This window comes from Triturus cristatus, chromosome 1_1 (genome assembly GCF_964204655.1).
Source record: "Triturus cristatus chromosome 1_1, aTriCri1.1, whole genome shotgun sequence".
Classification (NCBI taxonomy): domain Eukaryota; kingdom Metazoa; phylum Chordata; class Amphibia; order Caudata; family Salamandridae; genus Triturus; species Triturus cristatus.
The window spans coordinates 130694935-130710306 of record NC_140579.1 but is presented as its reverse complement, the minus strand read 5'-3'; the positions used below and the strand labels follow the sequence as shown (position 1 = coordinate 130710306).

The 15372-nt window shown below is 44.3% G+C and overlaps 1 protein-coding gene across 1 annotated transcript in view; it reads right to left on the bottom strand.

The window, feature by feature from the left end:
• Positions 1 to 14952, bottom strand: part of CIMAP3 (ciliary microtubule associated protein 3) — a 165166-nt gene extending 150214 nt beyond the window's left edge. Inside the window, exon 1 of the mRNA XM_085615411.1 lies at positions 14826 to 14952. Coding sequence (XP_085471537.1) covers positions 14826 to 14841 — 16 coding nt within the window. The 5' untranslated portion in view covers positions 14842 to 14952. The remainder of the gene's footprint in view (positions 1 to 14825) is intronic.
• Positions 14953 to 15372: the final 420 nt, after the last annotated feature.

Below are 15372 nucleotides of genomic sequence, written 5' to 3'. Positions count from 1 at the left end.
TTCTCATGTATCACGTGATAGGAAACAATGAACTTTAGAAGAAATGTAGATGTTTTTAATTTTGACGCGGGTCTCGGTGATCAAGACTGAATGGATGATATGCCCATTCATTAACATTCAGCTGGCTTATACGAAGAGGTGAAGAACCATTGTGAACATTGTGTAAGACCAATGCATACTGGTAGAGATCTTGCTTTGGAAAGCTTTAGTAACTTAAAGGATGAAAGCACCTCGCAACCTGCGTAACTGTGCCATTCCCACAGTTTTTCATTTGTCCGTGAAAGTTCCCCAAACACAGGTTTGGTTTACCCTTAGTGGAGAGACCCTCCATTTGTCTCCGCACACTGTAGTCTCAAGGTGGTAGTTGCTCCTTTACACTTCACTGCACACGTCCTGGATCGTGGGAGCGTATTATACTTGAATAGTTATCTGTATGCAGGGCACCTACCTACTGGCTTACTCATAGAAATGAAGTCCAAAGGCTTGCAGCAGCAGGTGTCTCCGCATGTTTTGTAGCATTTGAGATGTTTGCAAACATATGAGCTTAATTTGTTGCAGTACTGAACACGATTATAGAAAGGTGTGGGTATGGTAAACGCTTTCTGACCACTACCAGTGTACTTGGCGTTAAGTTTACCCATAACTAGTCATAGCAATACATTTAATTTTGGAAGACTAGAGGACGGATGCTGCCCAAAGAGAATACCCACTTCTTTCTCTTCTGGTCCTTTATTATCACTGCTGCCTCGAAGAAATGCACTAGGTTTCCTGTCAACACAGCCCCCTGGAAGGTTCACCTAGTTAGCACCATTAGGCAGTGATGACTGACGCACTCTGGTAGAGGTGACCTTCCCAGTAGCCTTTCTGTGGAGAGAAACTCTGCCAGAAGATCATAGACGAGGCAATTTGAACTTGAATAAGGTGCTGAGCATAAGCTGTATGTAATTCAACTGACAGACCTTTGACACATAAGTTAAGGTCTACCTACCTGCCAGCTCATTGAAACTATCTGAACACAGCCCTGGGCAGATACCACTAGCGATTGTGCTTCCAGACGTGGAGCTGAGAGCAGCCAGTATTGTCCTGGCTAAAGGGTGAGCATGTTCCCTTCATGCAGCAGTCCTCAGTTATCTTATTTCTTCATTTGACATTGCTGCTGTTGCTGTACATGGCTGGCTAACCTGGATCTAGAGATACCTGTGTGGTCAGGGCACGCCCTTTAAGCCGTGGGCTTGCTGCCCCTCCTGTGTTTCCAGCTGTGGTCTGCCACCTTTGGTCATTGCAGATGGATCTCTTGAGTGAGGAGCACTGATCTGAAGCTTCTAGAACCCCTATTTCAGGTGACAGCCACCACTAACACCTAATCCCAAAGGCAGACCCAGTAACGTGCCTGGACCCAGAAAACGTTCTTTCTGAACCCTGGGACACAATCTCCTTTTTGCTGATTAATCAGTACACTGTTTAATAAGGTGCCATTGCATTTCTTTCGTTTTTGCCATTTCTTATTATGTTTGTTAACGTTACTAAACATTCAAAAAGTGGGGTAACTGTATTGCTGTGTCATTGTATTTTAACTTTCTGTATTGTGCCCACGTTTTGAACATTTATTGATCAGGAACTGTATATGTTGTTGATATCTTGAGGCTCTGGTTCAACAACATAGCAGTGCACTACTGTGTTATTGTGGATTCACATTTATTTGAAGTGGCATTTGTACAATAAAGGCATTTTTATACTTTGGTAGGACATTCAGCTATTTAGAGAAACTGTAGTTACTGCATGGTGCTGTTTGATCATAGACTACTATCGCACCGTCCTCAAGCAAGGTTTTGACCGCAGTCCATGCCCACCTGGAAGAGCTGAGGAGGCCTAGCGAACCAAACTTCGGTTTCAGACAAGTGGCCTGATTTGGAGTTTACCATTACAAAAAATGGGGTAACCCAAAAATGTCAAGGACCTGGGTACAATGTAATACGAAAAACAATGGTCCTGGACCATAAATCAAAATAGGTAGTAGTTCCTAACTTAGTGATATCATTCACATATTCTGAGCTACATATAATCTATTTTGGTAGCTCTTAGTACCCAATACAGTATTGCTCGTAAGGTCAACCATGCAACAAAACAATATCCACAGTAAGTAAAGCTTTTTATTCTTTTTTATCAAAGATTTTATAAAATTTCCATTAACAATTGTGTCAAGGTTGTTCCAAGGGGAACGTGCAAATAGTAAGGGTGCTTGAGTAAAGAGAGTGAAAAAGGAAAGAGGGAATTATTTCAGAGGTTGTGACATAAGAAAAATTTAAATTAGTTAAGCAATGGACTGGTTGTCATTCACCATCCAAGTGCAAGAACCTGGTCACGTGTATCGGTTTATAATTAAATCAAACGATTATACACTCATTAGAAGCCAATTCTAATAGAGCACGTGGGCAGATAGGCGTATCCCAGGTATGTATGTATGGGGCGTCGACGTTTCGATCCGTCTTGGTGGCCTAGTGGTGGTTTGAACCTTGGCCTTGCGGATCTTCCTCAGGACTGGGGAACAACCTGGAAGGGTTGGGCCTAGTAGGTTGCCTAAAATTAATGAGATTGAAGTTAACATGTGTTGCATGGGAAAATGATTAAAAAACCCCGTAAGAAGGCCTGTGAAGGGGTAGGGAGGGCTTACCCGCTGCAATGCGCGAAGCGAATCCCTTAAATGGAAATCCAGTGGTGTACCACATATGGCTGTCCTCCGTTAGTAAGGTGTCACACAGTGGGGCTGGTGGGGGCTGTAAATATGAAGAACCGGCTGTCAATTAATGGAGCCAATCTTACGCATGAGATTACCTCAGTTGCGAGATGCCACCCACTTGCGTTCCAAAACTTGTTTCTTTTGTTCTTATTTCACCACGTTTGGAGTCAATCCCGGGCTAAGGACGGGGATATATAAAAAGGGGGGGGGAATGTGGTTAGAAGGCGAGTGTGTCCAGGTACTCTTAACAAGAAGCAGGTGATATTCCACACAAGCTAAAATTACCTTAGCCGTTAAGATCCGGCAACCATCCGTAACGCGTTGTGTTCGTCTACTAATCACCGCGCACCGCGAGGACGTCTATTTAAAAGAGGCGTCGACGTAAGGGCTGCGGTACCGGGGCGTGAAAAAGGGGAAAGAGTTAAAAGACTCGAACCGGACTGCCGGTTGCGAGTCCACCTATCATGCGTTCATAAGGAGTCAAGGTCTTTAGGTTGCTGACAACTTAAATTCGAGTTAATAATTGTATCTGCATTAAGCCTCCGATATATATACTTCAAACCGAGAGGTGTCCCTTATACTTCTGTAGATACTATGGAGCAGGCATTAATTAAGACAGTCAAACCTAATTACAATTTTACATATATTAACAAAAAACAAGAAATTCATAATGAAACATTTAGCCATTAGGTAAACATCATCTGAGTACGTAGAACAGTGTTGTACAGGAATAATGGTTAAACAATGTGTACAACAGAATGTATCAAATTACGCGTGGTAACCAAAGCTGGTTAGGTGTGGTACATGGTGGTTAAACATCATAGTCAGACAATATGTACAACAGAAATCAGCGTTACAAGGTAAGCTACCATAGCAATTAGACATTGGGTGTTGGTCATGACTAACTTATTAAGAGGCATATTTGACATACTAGGGCCCCGGTGACTACATGACCCATTATGTGTGTGTTCCACAAGGGTGGACTCATCCAATGTTCATCCAATATTCATAATTGAGATCTGCTTACTGATTTCCTCAAATTCATTCAGACCCCTGGCGATCGTGTCCAGGGAGTGTATCCACCTGCATTCTCGTTTGCTAAGTATACTATTAAAGTCACCACCTCTTGGGTTGGGTGTGACCTTCTCAATTACCCACCATCTCAGGCTATCTGCAGGGTGTTCAAAAGCAGAGAAATGGTCCACGAGGGGGGCACCTTGTGTCTTGCAGCGTATGCGGCTGCAATGCTGCAGGATGCGGCATTTAACTTTCTGGATTGTCTGGCCCACGTACATAAAGCCACATGGGCAGACAATGGCATAGATAACTCCCATGGTATTACAGTTACTATGTACGTTGAGTTGATATGTCTGATTATTATGTGAAAATTCCGTTATCTCTTTTGTCAGTGTACAGGCCTTACATGATCCACATTTGTGGTCACCTCTAATCGGCGGAATTCCCCATAGTGTGTTTTGGTTTGCTTTAATAGTATACTTAGCAAACGAGAATGCAGGTGGATACACTCCCTGGACACGATCGCCAGGGGTCTGAATGAATTTGAGGAAATCAGTAAGCAGATCTCAATTATGAATATTGGATGAACATTGGATGAGTCCACCCTTGTGGAACACACACATAATGGGTCATGTAGTCACCGGGGCCCTAGTATGTCAAATATGCCTCTTAATAAGTTAGTCATGACCAACACCCAATGTCTAATTGCTATGGTAGCTTACCTTGTAACGCTGATTTCTGTTGTACATATTGTCTGACTATGATGTTTAACCACCATGTACCACACCTAACCAGCTTTGGTTACCACGCGTAATTTGATACATTCTGTTGTACACATTGTTTAACCATTATTCCTGTACAACACTGTTCTACGTACTCAGATGATGTTTACCTAATGGCTAAATGTTTCATTATGAATTTCTTGTTTTTTGTTAATATATGTAAAATTGTAATTAGGTTTGACTGTCTTAATTAATGCCTGCTCCATACTATCTACAGAAGTATAAGGGACACCTCTCGGTTTGAAGTATATATATCGGAGGCTTAATGCAGATACAATTATTAACTCGAATTTAAGTTGTCAGCAACCTAAAGACCTTGACTCCTTATGAACGCATGATAGGTGGACTCGCAACCGGCAGTCCGGTTCGAGTCTTTTAACTCTTTCCCCTTTTTCACGCCCCGGTACCGCAGCCCTTACGTCGACGCCTATTTTAAATAGACGTCCTCGCGGTGCGCGGTGATTAGTAGACTAACACAACGCGTTACGGATGGTTGCCGGGTCTTAACGGCTAAGGTAATTTTAGCTTGTGTGGAATATCACCTGCTTCTTGTTAAGAGTACCTGGACACACTCGCCTTCTAACCACATTCCCCCCCCCCTTTTTATATATCCCCGTCCTTAGCCCGGGATTGACTCCAAACGTGGTGAAATAAGAACAAAAGAAACAAGTTTTGGAACGCAAGTGGGTGGCATCTCGCAACTGAGGTAATCTCATGCGTAAGATTGGCTCCATTAATTGACAGCCGGTTCTTCATATTTACAGCCCCCACCAGCCCCACTGTGTGACACCTTACTAACGGAGGACAGCCATATGTGGTACACCACTGGATTTCCATTTAAGGGATTCGCTTCGCGCATTGCAGCGGGTAAGCCCTCCCTACCCCTTCACAGGCCTTCTTACGGGGTTTTTTAATCATTTTCCCATGCAACACATGTTAACTTCAATCTCATTAATTTTAGGCAACCTACTAGGCCCAACCCTTCCAGGTTGTTCCCCAGTCCTGAGGAAGATCCGCAAGGCCAAGGTTCAAACCACCACTAGGCCACCAAGACGGATCGAAACGTCGACGCCCCATACATACATACCTGGGATACGCCTATCTGCCCACGTGCTCTATTAGAATTGGCTTCTAATGAATGTATAATCGTTTGATTTAATTATAAACCGATACACGTGACCAGGTTCTTGCACTTGGATGGTGAATGACAACCAGTCCATTGCTTAACTAATTTAAATTTTTCTTATGTCACAACCTCTGAAATAATTCCCTCTTTCCTTTTTCACTCTCTTTACTCAAGCACCCTTACTATTTGCACGTTCCCCTTGGAACAACCTTGACACAATTGTTAATGGAAATTTTATAAAATCTTTGATAAAAAAGAATAAAAAGCTTTACTTACTGTGGATATTGTTTTGTTGCATGGTTGACCTTACGAGCAATACTGTATTGGGTACTAAGAGCTACCAAAATAGATTATATGTAGCTCAGAATATGTGAATGATATCACTAAGTTAGGAACTACTACCTATTTTGATTTATGGTCCAGGACCATTGTTTTTCGTATTACATTGTACCCAGGTCCTTGACATTTTTGGGTTACCCCATTTTTTGTAATGGTTACCTTTGTGCAGGCAAGTCCTGCGAGGGTTTTATGTTAAATGTTGTATGTTAAATGTTGTATGTCAAATATTGTATGTCAATGAGTGATTTAAGTCTTATAGTTTCTTGTTAGCCATCACTGTAGCTACGGCTATATCTCTGACTAATATTACACGCATTATGTCAGATAAGGAAACCTTATCTTATAGCGAAGACTACATAGATAAATTATTGCAAGAACAGGAAGGCAACACTTTTCTGGGTAATACCACTACTAATATAGACCTGACACTCAATGAAAAAGTATCCAAATTAGAACGTCTAGAGAAGAAACTGATCAGAACACGTCTACATGAACACACTCTAGCTAAATATCTAAAATCCAATGTCATCCCTGTAGGGTTACAAGTAAGGAATGAACCAGCCATCTTCCTTGATAACCCAAAATTCAAAGAGAATTTTAGCTTTGTTTCAAATAACTGTTCCAGGCACTGGATGGTGCTTGGCATTGAAACTGCGGTGGAAGAAGTGCAACGTCTAACCAAAGAGATACATGATCTGAAGAAAGAGATCATTGAGGACAAGGCATTACTTAATGCTAAAGAAGCTTTAGAAAGGCTGGAAAGAACCATTCGTGAATTTGACATTTACACACAAGCCACCAAATTAGACAAAGTAGCCAGGGACATCAAGGTATATGACAAACGAGCTACTTATCCATACCTACAGGAGGGTTACTACGTAAGGGAACCACAGGGCACATTCTCTAGCAGAGGCAGGAGTGGATTCAGAAGGTACGCAACCTTCTCTGGATCATCAGTCAGCAGTAACGCTGATAGTGACACAGAACGTGCAGGTCCAAGTTCAGGTACAAACACAGGTGCACCCCCTACAGGACAGAACTATCATCAGCCCCCTTTTTTAGTGGAGGAACCATGGTGGGGACAGCGAGGACGGGGACGTCCCTGGGGCAGACCCAGGGGCCCCAGAGGCGGAACATGGAATCAGGGGAGGGGCCAAATGAAAAAACAAACACACTTCCAACAGGAGACACATGGAGAAATACAGACCCGACGACAGCACTACAGATGGTAGCTCATGTACCCAAAAACCCGATAGTCAATTTATCAGGCCATACACTGACACCCAATGAACAGGGAATCCTGGAAAAAGGCCTTTCCTTTGTACCAACTTCCATGCCTAACACATTTAACTTGAAAATTGAGCTGCACCAATTCTTCAGGAAGATTCGCCTAAAACACTATTTTCTTAAGACTCCCTACAACCCGGTCTTCTCAGGCAGTGGCCTTAGACCACCCTCTAAGTTTAACCCACCTACTCACCTTATGTCACATAAATTGTTGGCATACGAACAGGTAGTCATGAGGGACGTTGACTCCATATTGACTAAAAGACAATATGTGAAATATAACGTGAGCAAACTAGAACGAGAAGCCCTAGAAACCCTGAAAAAGAACACCAACATCGTGATTAAACCCGCGGATAAGGGCGGTGCAATCGTCCTTCAGAACGTGGATGATTACAGAAAAGAGATCCTAGCACAGTTGTCAGTTGAAGGTAATTACACTAAACTCAGCAGGGACCCCACAAATGAGATAAGTAACATCATAAGTGATGTGACAAAACGGGCTTTAGAATCCGGTTTTCTAAACAAACTTGAGTATGAATATTTAAATAACAAACACCCGAGAATACCGACTATTTACACCCTCCCAAAGATACATAAGCGTATGGAGGATCCACCGGGCAGACCAATCATCTCTGGATGTGGGTCAATTTTAGAGCCCTTATGTAAATACGTAGATGTATTTTTAAAACCCATCGCTGAGAATACTGCGACTTACCTCAGAGACACGATGCAAACAATCCAATTAGTGGACGAACGCCCTTTTGACTCCAATACACAGTTATTGGCCACTATGGATATAACGTCCCTCTATACTAATATTCCACAACACTCAGCACTTACCAGCATGGAATCGGCACTTAACACCAGACCTGCCCCACATGAAGTTCCCACTGAGTTCATAATCTCACTACTCAAGATCGCAATGACCAGGAATTATTTCACCTTTCAAGGTAGTTTCTACAACCAGACTAAAGGCGTAGCGATGGGAGCAAGCTTCGCTCCCAACCTGGCCATTATCTATATGAATGATTATGAAAATCAATTTGTCTTCAGTGACCTCAACCCTTATAGGTCCAATATAGCACTTTGGCGACGTTACATCGACGATGTACTAATCATTTGGCAAGGAAACGATGAACAATTGGTTACGTTCCACCACTGGCTGAATACATGCTCAGCTGACATTCAATTTACTCTAGAATCTAATAGAGAAGCGGTACATTTCCTGGATATCATTATCAAGTCAGAGTCAGGCAAATTGCACACGAGTCTCTACAGAAAAAACAGTGAACGAAATACACTACTGCGTTACACTAGTCACCATCCGCGTAACCTCAGGGATAACTTACCCTTTGGTCAATTCCTGAGGTTACGTAGGAACTGCTCTAAAAAAGAGGATTACTTTGATGAGTCAACAAGTCTTTTAGCTAGACTTTTAGAACGTGGATACCCCATCAGACTATTAAAACAGGCACGTAAACGGGCCTGGCACAACCATAGAGAGTTCTTACTAGCTCCACAACCTAGAACAAACATCAAGGATGAACGTCTAGTATGTGTCACGACATTTAACACGAAAAGCAGTGCTATTAAAAAGGCTATCAATCGACATTGGCACCTAATAGCGGAAGATTTGGGTAATATGCCACCACCCTTACACGCTTTCAGGAAGGGCAAAAATATAAGAGATTATGTAGTTAAATCTCTACTCCCCACAGCTCGTACAGCAAACCAAAACACACTATGGGGAATTCCGCCGATTAGAGGTCACCACAAATGTGGATCATGTAAGGCCTGTACACTGACAAAAGAGATAACGGAATTTTCACATAATAATCAGACATATCAACTCAACGTACATAGTAACTGTAATACCATGGGAGTTATCTATGCCATTGTCTGCCCATGTGGCTTTATGTACGTGGGCCAGACAATCCAGAAAGTTAAATGCCGCATCCTGCAGCATTGCAGCCGCATACGCTGCAAGACACAAGGTGCCCCCCTCGTGGACCATTTCTCTGCTTTTGAACACCCTGCAGATAGCCTGAGATGGTGGGTAATTGAGAAGGTCACACCCAACCCAAGAGGTGGTGACTTTAATAGTATACTTAGCAAACGAGAATGCAGGTGGATACACTCCCTGGACACGATCGCCAGGGGTCTGAATGAATTTGAGGAAATCAGTAAGCAGATCTCAATTATGAATATTGGATGAACATTGGATGAGTCCACCCTTGTGGAACACACACATAATGGGTCATGTAGTCACCGGGGCCCTAGTATGTCAAATATGCCTCTTAATAAGTTAGTCATGACCAACACCCAATGTCTAATTGCTATGGTAGCTTACCTTGTAACGCTGATTTCTGTTGTACATATTGTCTGACTATGATGTTTAACCACCATGTACCACACCTAACCAGCTTTGGTTACCACGCGTAATTTGATACATTCTGTTGTACACATTGTTTAACCATTATTCCTGTACAACACTGTTCTACGTACTCAGATGATGTTTACCTAATGGCTAAATGTTTCATTATGAATTTCTTGTTTTTTGTTAATATATGTAAAATTGTAATTAGGTTTGACTGTCTTAATTAATGCCTGCTCCATACTATCTACAGAAGTATAAGGGACACCTCTCGGTTTGAAGTATATATATCGGAGGCTTAATGCAGATACAATTATTAACTCGAATTTAAGTTGTCAGCAACCTAAAGACCTTGACTCCTTATGAACGCATGATAGGTGGACTCGCAACCGGCAGTCCGGTTCGAGTCTTTTAACTCTTTCCCCTTTTTCACGCCCCGGTACCGCAGCCCTTACGTCGACGCCTCTTTTAAATAGACGTCCTCGCGGTGCGCGGTGATTAGTAGACGAACACAACGTGTTACGGATGGTTGCCGGATCTTAACGGCTAAGGTAATTTTAGCTTGTGTGGAATATCACCTGCTTCTTGTTAAGAGTACCTGGACACACTCGCCTTCTAACCACATTCCCCCCCCCCCTTTTTATATATCCCCGTCCTTAGCCCGGGATTGACTCCAAACGTGGTGAAATAAGAACAAAAGAAACAAGTTTTGGAACGCAAGTGGGTGCCATCTCGCAACTGAGGTAATCTCATGCGTAAGATTGGCTCCATTAATTGACAGCCGGTTCTTCATATTTACAGCCCCCACCAGCCCCACTGTGTGACACCTTACTAACGGAGGACAGCCATATGTGGTACACCACTGGATTTCCATTTAAGGGATTCGCTTCGCGCATTGCAGCGGGTAAGCCCTCCCTACCCCTTCACAGGCCTTCTTACGGGGTTTTTTAATCATTTTCCCATGCAACACATGTTAACTTCAATCTCATTAATTTTAGGCAACCTACTAGGCCCAACCCTTCCAGGTTGTTCCCCAGTCCTGAGGAAGATCCGCAAGGCCAAGGTTCAAACCACCACTAGGCCACCAAGACGGATCGAAACGTCGACGCCCCATACATACATACCTGGGATACGCCTATCTGCCCACGTGCTCTATTAGAATTGGCTTCTAATGAATGTATAATCGTTTGATTTAATTATAAACCGATACACGTGACCAGGTTCTTGCACTTGGATGGTGAATGACAACCAGTCCATTGCTTAACTAATTTAAATTTTTCTTATGTCACAACCTCTGAAATAATTCCCTCTTTCCTTTTTCACTCTCTTTACTCAAGCACCCTTACTATTTGCACGTTCCCCTTGGAACAACCTTGACACAATTGTTAATGGAAATTTTATAAAATCTTTGATAAAAAAGAATAAAAAGCTTTACTTACTGTGGATATTGTTTTGTTGCATGGTTGACCTTACGAGCAATACTGTATTGGGTACTAAGAGCTACCAAAATAGATTATATGTAGCTCAGAATATGTGAATGATATCACTAAGTTAGGAACTACTACCTATTTTGATTTATGGTCCAGGACCATTGTTTTTCGTATCTGATTTGGAGTTTGGCAGATGGATAACACCATCACAAACATGACAGATATCCCATCCACTGTATTACAAGTGCATTATATTCTATAGCATTTGTAATGATTTGGGCAGGGAATCCATGACATTTGTGACAGAGTGCCCATCTGACAAATGCTAACTCAGGCCCAAAGTGCCTAGAGCCCTAGTGAGTGGAAACCAACGTGTGCCCCTTGCACAGATCAAAGAAAGGCCTAGCAGACATGTTGTAATTTTAAGATGCCAACTGATCAACAAGACACAGTTGAACTACACAACTTCACATTGAATAGGTTGGCAACCAACATTGCCCTTCTAAAACATTTGAATGAATTCTGTCAAACAAAGCTGTTACTTGGTGTACACCTCAACTCAAACAAGCTCAACACTTTCTAAGGAAAGGGCAGACGCATGGAAGAATGAGTGTTAGACCTGTCAGCCCTAGGGTGGTTTTTCCCTGTGTTTTTGCCCTTGCCTCATTTTTTCCACCCTCTTTTTCGTTGGCCTTAGGTCTCCAAGCGCCTTTCCATTGCTAATCAGTGTTAAGGTGCAGGTGCTCGCTTCCCCCAATATGGCTGCAACAGGCCCCTGCTACTGCGGAGTGGCCTTTTTAGTAGCACCCTAGTTCCCAGGAGCTGGCTGGGCCCCTACAACATTGTTGCGACCCCAGCCCGCCTTTTTTCTCCTATAGCTAGAGTGGGGAAGCTCCTGGAACTTGCTGGAACCTTCTAGAAGAAGGGTGGGGTTTACCTTTGCTGCCTTAGAGAGTGGTCACCTGACCTAGGGATACTTAAGGAAAGGAGGGAACATTTTTAGTCAGTTGGGGCGACGCAGACCTGGGGGAACCTACGCAGGAGTTTTTTTGGCGGTAGGGCCTAGTCAGGGACCTATGCCACTGAAAGTGACAGGGCTTAGGTGCTGCCTTTTAATTTGAGTGAGGGATCCTGAACTAGCCCAATGATCTGGCCCAGCGGGAGCGGAACCCAGGGACAACCTACCAAGCCTGACTAAGAACTATCTAGTCACCAACTCAATCTCCCCCCTCAAGGAACAAACCTACTAAGGGCGCCAGAACCAACAAGCGCCACGAGGACCTTCAAACTTACCACAGAAACTTACCACAGAAACTTACCACAGAAACTTACCACAGAACTGCTGGGGGATCGACCAGGTACCTGCGCTGTGCCACTCCTGCGCTCCCTGACTTAACCTGGGCTCTCTCCCTAACTTATTCTGCCACGGGCGTGTGGCCTGCCACCTCCCAGCCTACCTGCCCCGAGCCGGGGCGTCACTGAGAGAGTAAGGGGGCGCTGGGCGCTGAACAAATCGCTTCCCCCCAGCTACAGGCCAGCCCTTAATTTCTTCCACCCCCGTCGGGGATACCAAGAAGAATTGCTCACTGCTGCGGCCCTGGGCCGTGTAGCCTGTCGCCTGCCACCCTCGAGGCCCGCGGGGAAGACCGGGGCCCCGCCGCTGCCGTCGTAGCCTCAGCAACGCGGCCCTCCGTGAGGAGAGGGCCGCCGGGATTCGAGGTAGGCCTCGCCGGGCCTTGAAGCCGCGCACTGGGGACACGTGACGGGGGCGGACTGCCAAACGCCGCCCCCGCCGTCCGAGGAGTGTTGAGGAGGCCGCGCCCCCGCAGGCCGCGCTGGGATTGGCGGCTGCGGGCGCCCCTCCCCTGCAGACGGCCCAGCTGGTTCTTGATCCCCAGAGACTCCGCCGCGAGGTCTCCGCTGGCCCCGGACGGCTCCGGGAAGAGTGTCGACAAGCGGGAGGAGGAGGGAGCCCCTCCCGACTGGGGAACCGGCGCAAGGGCCTAGCGGAGGTCGAAGATACAGGTAATCCCCGGGGAGGAGGGCGGGAGGCCCCCGCGGCCCGGAGCACGCTCCTCCCCCGGGGAAATCTATCGTGGAGTGGCTTACTTTGCCCTCACTTCAGAGTTTAATTACAATTTGCCCTCACTTCGTTGAATCACAATTTCAATTAAGAATACATGGGCCTAAAACATCTGACATATTCATGTGCTTCCGCAAGTCCTATATATACCACACCTGAGTCATGAGCTTGCTTGCAGAATTATTATCTCATTATAAAACTGTGAAGTAAGGGTAAAGTCAACCTGCCTTTGGTTGGGGTGCTCCAAAAATGCATGTTTTAATGGAAAACCAGGGGCTAATCCAACTTAATGCTTCTAACCATGACTGTCATTTGGGAATGGTAAAACAATGATAGAGTGTGGACAATACCATTCCAAGAAGGCTGCCCATTTCAGAAATAGAAGCTGTACAAGTTGCAGCACAGTACCGATTAAATCAGTGGCAAGCGAACGACCTGGCATGATTGTCTATGGAGCTGCAGGCCACTAAAAAAACGGAGAAGGAAAGAAGTGAAAGGACCTTATGAAAGGGGAAATACAAAGGACTAGTCACCTGCCCAGACACTGAAGCACACTCATTTTTAGACAGATGTACACATGTGATTAGGTAAATGCCATTACCCACAGGGCAGGACAGCCAATGGCAGAAATAGGGTAACCAGTTCCCCCCGCAGTATGCTGCCATGGGGACAAGTACAATGTAAATGACACTCGAATGGAAAGAAGGCTGACCCATAACACCTTCTGAATATACATATATGAATATTTGTATGTAAAGTTTGTGTGTGTTTTTTTGTCTTATTATAAGGGCCTGACAGACAACTACAACTCTGAGGTCCTCCTAAGTTTCTAGCAAGGATTACCACACTGCAAATCTTCTACCCCTGGTTTGTCAAAGGAAGTAACTACAACCAAAACCTTTGCATCCTACAGTAGTCGTGAGCTTCTGTGTAGCAAGTGACTGCCTACAGGCCTATAACGACAATCCACCTTTAATAGGCGAATAGCTTTAACGTATGCTTTTCACTATAAGCCAGCCCTCCTGTCTGTGCATGAACTGTTCATAGTTAACAGATCACTCCTATAGAATTTGAAATACCTTTCCATTATGAACAAATCAGGCGTATATCCTTTTTTGTGGGTTTATCTCCATCACCAAATGGATGTAAATTCTGATATTTAGAAGTTTCCCTCGTCTTCATTGCATGACTTTTGCTCGCGAGAAAGTGTCACTCACAGTCGTTGAAATGTCAATCATAATTTCACCGAAATTAAGAAAATGTCGCACATGGCAATCTGAAACCTTGGCAGCACATTGGCAGCTATGTTCGACTCCACAACAATCTGCCTCTATCCGAACTTTCGAAACAGATCTTAAAACTCTTCTCTTCCAAAGACACTTTCAGGGATAATTCAACCCATTTAATTACCCTCACGGTCGCTGGGCATTCACATGAGCTCAACTTTGTAAATATGCATTCTATATCTGATTTAACCTACTTTTGCCACCTTTCATTTTTAATAATCCTGATTGTGTATGTAACTTGTTAGTGTGTAAATTCCATCATGTGTATCTCGTGTAACTTACTTGGTTCTATTGTAAAGCGCTTTGACACCTTTAGGTAACGTGCGCGCTATAGAAAACTGCATTAAATAAATAAATTGCTCACCTAGGCCCTCCTCCATGCCGCCGACTGCTCCTGTTTGGTATCGGTAACTATGGAGATCAGGGTGGTGCCTTACGTCACAGACACGCCTGTCTCACAGTGGAGGAGGAGCCAGTGTTGGAAGAAGGTGAGAACCTACTGGCAAAGCGCCTGACTATAACATGGCTTCACATTTCTCTCTCCCCCCCCCCCCCCCCAGTGTACTTCAAGTGACAAAGATACACTGAGCGGAAGTGAGCGTGCTGCCGTGCATGAAGGTTGTTTTCTCTCTCTGAGATATTTCGTTCCGTTTTGAAGGAGGAGGCGGTATTTATTCGAGTTGGTTCGAATTTATGCTGATTTGGAAACGTATTTAACGTTTTCTGAAGAGGGCGTAAAGATTATTATTTTTTTTTGGAAGGTTACTGTTTTTACGTTCTGAACGCTTTTTAGGTCTCGCCGACGCAGCGCATGCAAGACCTTTTGAAATCGCTTTGGCTTTTCAGTCAAACACGTGCACGCGTTCCATTGCCTTCATGGCAACGCGTGCACCTGTGGAGATTCACTTGCG